The following is an 8,654-nucleotide window of genomic DNA, read 5'->3' on the forward strand; positions in this document are numbered from 1 at the left end:
TTTTCACCCCATGATTCCTACACTTGACACAAGGTTATTGTTTTTATGTCTGTCTTGAATGCATGTGGAATTGTCAAATGATGTATTTATGATTATCACAAACCCTAATGTTTTTAATTAATGGACTCTCATTCTCTATTTCTTCATAATAATTCATTTTCCATCATGTGCCTTGAAGGTTTTTATGACTACATTTTCAAACCTTTCTTATTTTTACTTTCTAATTTATGTCACAGTCCTAACCCTTGCAAACCAATGTCTTTGCATAACATTCTTATCATACCTCCATCCTAGGTGTTGCATAAAATTAATATGTTCTTTCTTTGTTTCATAGACTAACCCTATAAGGTTTTATGGAATATCTTACAAAGATAATGAAAATAACAAAACCCTTTATATTATACTATCTTAACTGGAAGGAGTTTTAGAAAACGATCATCCACCCATGTTACACTAGCTTTGAAGTTGATTTTGTTTAGAAATAAAAGATCACAAAATATTTCATGTGCATGCAAGTTTGAACTTCTCCTTCACGAATGACAAAGAGGGGATTTTAGAGAGATTAAGCTCACTTGTTTGAAGTTTCTTGTGTGCATGGTTTTTGGATGTTTTAACTACATTTATCTTCATGGGTTGTTGATACCTCTCCATGCTTTCCCCTTCAAAATAGAAGCATATTTCACGTCCAAACTTTTGAAACAACTCCTTGATTGATCTAAAATTGTTGTGTGAAGCTTTGAGATTGTTATTTTTTATGCATGAATCTTTGCATTGCATGAGATCACTACTCATTGATGAATCTTTGATGATGAAATGGATGTGTAGGATGGGTGCATGCAATTTATTAGCAGAGAAACTCCATTTCACGATGAAAGCACAAGATCAGAAGAAGAAACTCAATGTGAAACTAGAGACAAAACCCTAAATGCAATGCAAAACTATAGTTCAAAACTCTTACTTTTGTCCAAATGCTAAGATGAACTTTATTTGACTTTATCCAATGTGGGAGAATGATTTTTACATTTTTTTGAAAAATTTGACCATCAAAGGAGGAATTTAATGGTTGCAACCTATCTTTAGTAAATTAAATACTTTTGATTTGATGTCCAACTCTTAAACCATTAAAATTCATTAAAAAATTACTATGAAGACCTAGGACTCTGTGCAGGGCCCTTTTTGGCCTTAAGGACAAAAAATAAGCAACAATTGACTCACTAAATTTTATAATTTTAAAAATATAAGCTTGAATTTGCTTTCTTTAGAGTTCAATTAGTTAATTAAAAATTAAAATACTACAATTGTAGGTACTCTCCACTACATGGTTGTAACATATGTCTTACAAGAATCTATTATCACAAACTATTATCCAATCTACTTCTAAATTGATATGTCATAACTTATTTATCAAGGTTCATTTAGGGTTAAATTGATGGTCCAATTAGCTTAGAGTTCAATTAGGGTTAAGGTTACATATCAATTAGGTTTTACTTATATTTGTAATGTGGATCGAGGTTCTAGTATAAAACTTCAATTTGAGGTTACATTTATAGTTATCATTAGGTTAAGGGTTAGGTTTCTATTGATAAAGCTTATGGTTGTAGTTCTAATAAGATTTATGTTAAGGTTGAGGATAAATTAGAGTTAATTTAGAGTTATGATTATTGCTCATTTAAGGTAATTTTTTGAGAAAGTTTAGGATTACGATTCAATTAATTTTAAGGTTCAAGTAAGCTTATAGTTACACTCCAATCATAAGTGGATATTTAGCCTTATTGAATACCACCCCTAATTAAAATATAATCTTAACCCTTAAGCTAACCCTAATGGATCCACAATCATAATCCTAGCCTAAAATTTATTGTACCAACCATAAATTTTAGGTTGCAACTTATCTTTAGTAAATTAAAGACTTTTGATTTGATGTCCAACTCCTTTAACCATTAAAATTCATAAAAAAAAAATTACTTTGAAGACCTAGGACCCTATGTAGGGCCCTTTTTGACTCGAAGGAAAAAAAAAAAGGCAACAATTGACTCACTAAATTTTATAATTTCAAACAATATAAACTTGACTTTGCCTTCACTTTGAAGTTCAATTTGTTCACTACAGTACTAAAAATGCAAGTAATCTCCACTACATAGTTGTAACATATGTCTCACAAGAATATATTATCACAAACTATTATCCAATCTAGTTCTAAATTGATATGTCATAACTCATTTATCAAGGTTCAATTAGGGTTAAATTGATGGTCCAATTAGCATTAGAGTTAAGTTAGTGTTAAGGTTAACTACATATCAATTAGGGTTTACTTATATTTGTAATTTGGGTTAGGGTTCTAGTATAAAACTTCAATTTAGTGTTACATTTACAATTATCATTAGGTTAAGGGTTAGGTTTCTATGGATAAAGCTTATGGTTGTAGTTATAATAATATTTATGTTAAGATTGAGGATAAATTAGAGTTAATTTAGGGTTATGATTATTGTTCATGTAAGGTAATTTTTTGATTGATTTTAGGATTACGATTCAATTATTTTTAAGGTTCAATTAAGCTTATAGTTACCCTCCATTCATAAGTGGATATTTAGCCTTATTGAATACCACCCCTAATAAGACTATAATATTAACCCTTAAGCTAACCCTAATGTATCCATAATCATAATCCTAACCTAAAATTTATTGTACCAACCATAAATATTGTTACAAGTGCGGTGTCATTGCACCAAAAGATCAACCTGTTAATGCCCAATACAACCACTAGACTTATAGAATCCACAAGAGGTGGTTAAGCCATGTCACAAACCCGAGCATTGTGTTGCACAACACAAGGAGACCAAGGGCACACACCTTGCAACAATCACCCCAACACAAGCAAGTGTAGTTTTTTAGGTTATAATATTTGATATGATATTTGAGCTAAGCCTATGTCAAAATGATATTAGTACCTCTTATATAATAGTATTATATAAAAATTTGATGATAAAATAGTATTATTAATAATTAATTATATATTTACATAACATTACTTCTCAAAATTATAATGTTTGTACTTTTAAACTTAATGATTGAAATATTACAATCTTAATATAACAAAAAAAAATTATGATATAATAGTATTACAAATATAATAATAAAAATGATATAATACATAAAATAACAATATTTTAGTTATTATAATAATAAAATACTAATATTAATAATATATAATTCTAACATTAATAGTATAGCACTAATATTTTTTAATAAAATATAACATTAATAGTAAATATATTAAAATTCATACTATAATATAATAATAATTTAATACTTATCCTAATGAAAAAAAAAAAAAAAAATTAAAATACAATAATATAAGAATCTTAATGTTTATCTATGTGACACTAATTCTAACCTAACCTTAAATCTAACCATATCTCTAATTGAGAACCTTACCATAATTTAACCTAACCTCACTCAAACCAACTTTTAAATATTACCCTAACTTAGCCATAATCATAATATATTAAATAAATTTAATCTAAATCTTTCAAAACTTTATATATATAATTTTAGTTAGGTTTGGGTTATCTCATGCAATTTAATAATATAAAAATTTGATAATAAAATAATATAACTAATATAAAAATAATAAATAATATAATATTTAGAATAATGATATTTTAGGAGACTAATAATCGAATAATTCAAATAATTATTCATATTCTAATCATTAAAAGATAATAATAATTAAAAAAATAAAAATTTAAAAGAGAAATGCTTTATTGTACTCCAATTAAAAAGTATGTGTTGTATAGTGGATACTCAATAGACAAATTAGTATATAACAATTTATGTAATTGTTTAAGTAATCATTAGTATAAATATATTATTATTGTCTTTGGACGTCTGAAACGACAAGCCTTGTGCCTTTGTCGGACCCTTGGGTTGTTAGTATTAAGATATATTAGATAAAATGATGTATATTAAAATTATAAATTATAATATCATATTATATTTTCTTACAATAACATTTAAATAATATTATATTTAGATCTTATGATTTTTTATATAAAATTTAATATATTATATGATAATGATGAAAAATAATATATTATATAATAAACTATCATATTATAATAATATATTTTGATTCTTAATAATTTATTATATTAATTTTTTAAACTATTATAATAAACATCATAGTTTTATTTACATCCATATTTTCTTCCTAATCCTCCTTCTTTTCATTAATCTTTTTTATTTTCTTTCATTTTGTTTTTCTTTTACATATTTTTTTGGCCTTCTATAAGACCTTTGTATTATTACATTATTTTTAACTATATTATCTTATTAATTTATAAAATTAACATTTAGATTTTATATATCACATTCAAATTGTGAATTTTTTTTTTTTAAATTATATATATTATTTTATTAATACATATTAATTTAACTAAGAAAATATTTGATTCAGTTAAAATAATAAATAAAAATAACTGAAATAAGTAAAAAATAAATGAAAAATTAAATTTTAAGCCCATTTTCCAAAACTTACCTCTAATAATAAATACTGAAACAGATATAATTATCAAATTTTAAAAAAATAAACACCTCTACTAAATAATAATAACACGTGTCAACCTAGGATCCAATAATTAAAATCACACAAAATTAACTCAATGACAATCCTTTCAATCAATGCTTTATAAAAGGTGCAATCTCCAATTTAACTATTTAGTTAAACTAACAATAATTTAAAATAGAACTTAAATAAATGCTAAAAATAAATGAAAAATAACAATAATTTAAAATAGAACTTAAATAAGTGCTAAAAATAAATGAAAAAAAACAATAATTTTAGGTAGTTGACTTAGGTAGATCATTCTAGATGTTTTTACATGCAATAAACTCCACGTGGTTCATCATCACACTGGATGTCTAATATAAAGGCCACTTGTTTGTTCAATACATATGTATAATTCAACACAAAAGAATGGCTTCTTATGCAGTTTGTTGCAGGTTTTTAGCTTTCATTTGCCTACATTTTCTGGTGTTTGTGTGTGTGAGTGAGGGAGCAGCAGAGTTGAAACACAAGCACAAGCACAGACAGGATGGAGGATACCGTCCTGGGCCAGTTCAGGCTACAGAGATAGATTTGCTTGAGTTTCCTCTGAATTTGGAATACTTGGAGGCAGAGTTTTTCCTGTTTGGAGCCTTTGGATATGGCCTAGATCAGGTTGCTCCTGAGCTTGTTAGTGGTGGGCCTCCTCCCACTGGGGCTGTCAAGGCTCATCTTGATCCCCTGGTGCAAGATGTCATTAAACAATTTGCTTACCAGGAAGTTGGTCATCTCAGGTAATATCATAGTTGTTGAATGTGGTGGATTTCAATAAATGTATCATGTTTTTTTAGTACTGTGAGAGTTGGTTTGATGTAATGGGTTTCTCTGTAGTGAGGTTTGAGTTAAGAGTTTCAAATGGCAGACAATGTGTCAGTTGTTTGGTTCTCTGTAGTGAGGTTTAAGAGTTCAAATAACAGACAATGTACCGGGTTGGTTGTTTCTCTGTAGTGAGGTTTGAGTTAAGAGATCTAAATAACAGACAATGTATCAGGCTGTTTGTTTCTCTGTAGTGAGGTTTGAGGTAGGAGTTTTAAATTAGAGACAATGTATAAGCTGTTTGTTTCTCTGTAATGAGGTTTGAGTTAAGAGTGTCAAATAAGAGACAATGTATCAGGTTGTTTGTTTCTCTAGTGAGATTTGAGTGAAGAGATCCAAATAAGAGACAATGTATCAGGCTGTCTGTTTGTCTGTAATGAGATTTGAGTTAAGAGTTCCAAACAATAGACAATGTATCAGGCTGTTTGTTTCTCTGTAATGAGGTTTGAGGTAAGAGTTCCAAATGAGAGACAATGTTTCAGGCTGTTTCTTCCTCTGTAGTAAGTTTTGGGTCAGTTCCAAATAACAGACAATGTATCAGGCTGTTTGTTTCTCTGTAGTGAGATTTAAGAGTTCCAAATAACAGAATGTAGCAGGCTGTTTATGTTTAGGTTCCTTCAAATGGAAGAGGCGGATCAAAATTTTAAGTGTTAGTTTATAGTTCCATGCCAGGTTTGCTAAATTTTCTCATAAGGTATTTTGATGAAAATGTGAAACTGCAATTGGCCTTTATAATCTGGGGGTTTCATGGATTTCAGGAGATCATACAAATTTAAGTTAAATGAAACTAGTAGTCTTTTGATTTGTATGAGAATTGTAAAACTATATTCCAAAATCGTTAAAATAGATTGCTTTCCAAGATACTCAGCGTCTAGAATTGAAAAATTTCAGATGCATGTGGGACAAAAACTCTGAAAATCTCTGATGCAAAAAGTAGGAGGCTCCAAGTTAAGTATTCAGTTTAGTATGTAGCATTTTTTCTTTATTTCATGGACATGCTTTTTTCATTATTTTAGGTCCTCAAGTCCATGGTAAAGATAGCCTATGGTTCTGTGGAGGGAACTATTTTTTTACTTAAGGAACTGCAATCTTCTAATGTCTATACTTTTTTTTTATTATATGTAATTCTCAATATAAAATTAGCTTTTCAATAGCCATTGTTATGATTAGCTTTTCAATGACCTCAGCTCAGCTCACCTCACCCATTGTTGTTATTAGTCATTAAACTGTGATTTAAAAAGTTGATTCAAAAACATACATAGTCGATTGCAAAAGCATTGTTAATATTGGCCTGACATACTTGATTGCAATAGAACTGTTTATATTGCCCGCCCTTCATTTTTTTTAAGTTACTTTTCTCTTGAGTGTGATCCTAAATGTTGAAACGTTGATTGAAAACATAAGCAGCTGGTTTCAGAAGCATTATTTCCTTATTTAAGTAGCTTAGACTGGTAACTGTTATAAAATTACTCATTCCTTTCCTGATAGTGAATCCATGAGTATGAACATACACAGTTGATTTACTCTTCTCTTCTTGATTCCAAAGAAAATGCACACTTGATCTTTTGAAAACTAATGCCAACGTTTTTTATTTTCAAATGTTCATGCAATTACACATCTCTGGTTCTCTTCAACTTTTCAAATGTATATGCAGGGCCATAAAGGCAACTGTAAAAGGTTTTCCGAGACCCCATCTGGATCTTAGTGCCCAACAATTTGCCAAAGTCTTCGACACTGCATTCCATACCAAATTGAATCCTCCATTTGATCCATATGCCAACAGTGTCAATTATCTGCTCGCAAGCTACGTTATTCCCTACGTTGGTCTCACAGGCTATGTTGGCGCCAATGCCCATCTCCGCTCCAAAACTGCAAAGCGAGTAAGAACCCAATGTCAAAATTTCAACAACTCCTAATTTTCTTTATTAATCTCAGAACTGGTTAATCATAACCCTAAAAAACCCATCTTTAATCTGAATTTGCATGCAGCTTCTGGCGGGTCTTCTGGGCGTGGAGTCAGGGCAAGATGCTGTGATTCGAACCCTGCTCTACAGAATCAAGGACGAGAAGGTGGCTCCATATAAATACACAGTGGCTGAATTCACAGACAGACTTTCTACTCTGAGAAATCAGCTTGGGTATACCCGAACAGTGGATGAAGGGCTGGTTGTGAAAAAATCACTGGGAGCAGAAGGAATGGTGGAGGGCAACATTCTTGCAGGGGATAAGTACTCTGTGGCCTATGGCAGAAACCCTGCTCAGATTCTGAGGATTGTTTACTCCTCTGGTAATGAGTCAATTCCTGGTGGAATATTTCCTCATGGTGGTGGGGGAAACATCGCTAAAGGCTTTCTCAGTCCCCTCACTCCCCATCGTGATTTGATTGATTGATTATCATTCATCACCTGTCTCTGTTTCTTTGTTCTCTGTCCAATTTTTGATGCAAAAATAAAGGTCTGTTTGCAGACCATGTGTATACTCTTTTCTGAAAAGCTTGGAAATAAATTATTTTATTTTGGTTATGATGTGGAATTAGCGAATATCAATTGTAATATACTATGAATTGCAAATAATATGTTGAAAATAATAATTGTATATCAATGCATAATTATTAAAAAAACTTCCTATTTTATTTTTATTGGAAAATTTTTATTTAAAAAAAATATATATGAGTACCAAATATTATTTTTATTTTTATTGAAATAATATGAGTACCTAATAAACCCTTCATATATTTTATTTTTATTTAAAAATATTATATATAAAACATATATTTGTTGAAGTTCTAGATGATGTTCCTTTTATAAGCCACATTCCTATGCTAAATTTGTTTCTAAACCCTAAGAAAGGTAAATTCACTCTCTTTATAATTTGCACTATGTGCTTTTAAGTCCTAATCTATAATGCCATGTGAAATTAATGTATTACATCCATAACAACAACAAAAAAATAAAATAAAAAATAAAAAAAAATAAAAGAGAATAAAAGAATAGAGAAATAAATAATATTCTAATATAATTTGTATGCATTAATGGATACAAATTGGGAAGAAAAAACGCCTTTGGAGGAAAATGTCTCTATTTATTTCTAATAAAAGAATAAAAGAATAGAGAAATAAATAATATAAACGCCTTTGGAGGAAAATGTCTCCATTTATTTCTAATATATTGAGTATAATACTTTTATACTTTTATACTTTTATATTTTTATAATTTATATATAAATAATATAAACG

The 8,654-nt window shown here is 29.1% G+C and overlaps 1 protein-coding gene across 1 annotated transcript; it reads left to right on the top strand.

The window, feature by feature from the left end:
• The first annotated feature begins 4,948 nt into the window (after positions 1-4,948).
• Positions 4,949-7,941, top strand: LOC131047933 (ferritin-like catalase Nec2). The gene is made up of 3 exons (XM_057981747.2): positions 4,949-5,337; positions 7,074-7,299; positions 7,409-7,941. The coding sequence occupies exons 1-3, from the start codon at positions 4,976-4,978 to the stop codon at positions 7,808-7,810; spliced, it is 990 nt and encodes a 329-aa protein (XP_057837730.1). The 5' UTR covers positions 4,949-4,975; the 3' UTR covers positions 7,811-7,941.
• The last annotated feature ends 713 nt before the right edge of the window (positions 7,942-8,654 follow it).

Source organism: Cryptomeria japonica, chromosome 3 (genome assembly GCF_030272615.1).
Source record: "Cryptomeria japonica chromosome 3, Sugi_1.0, whole genome shotgun sequence".
Taxonomy (NCBI): Eukaryota; Viridiplantae; Streptophyta; class Pinopsida; order Cupressales; family Cupressaceae; genus Cryptomeria; species Cryptomeria japonica.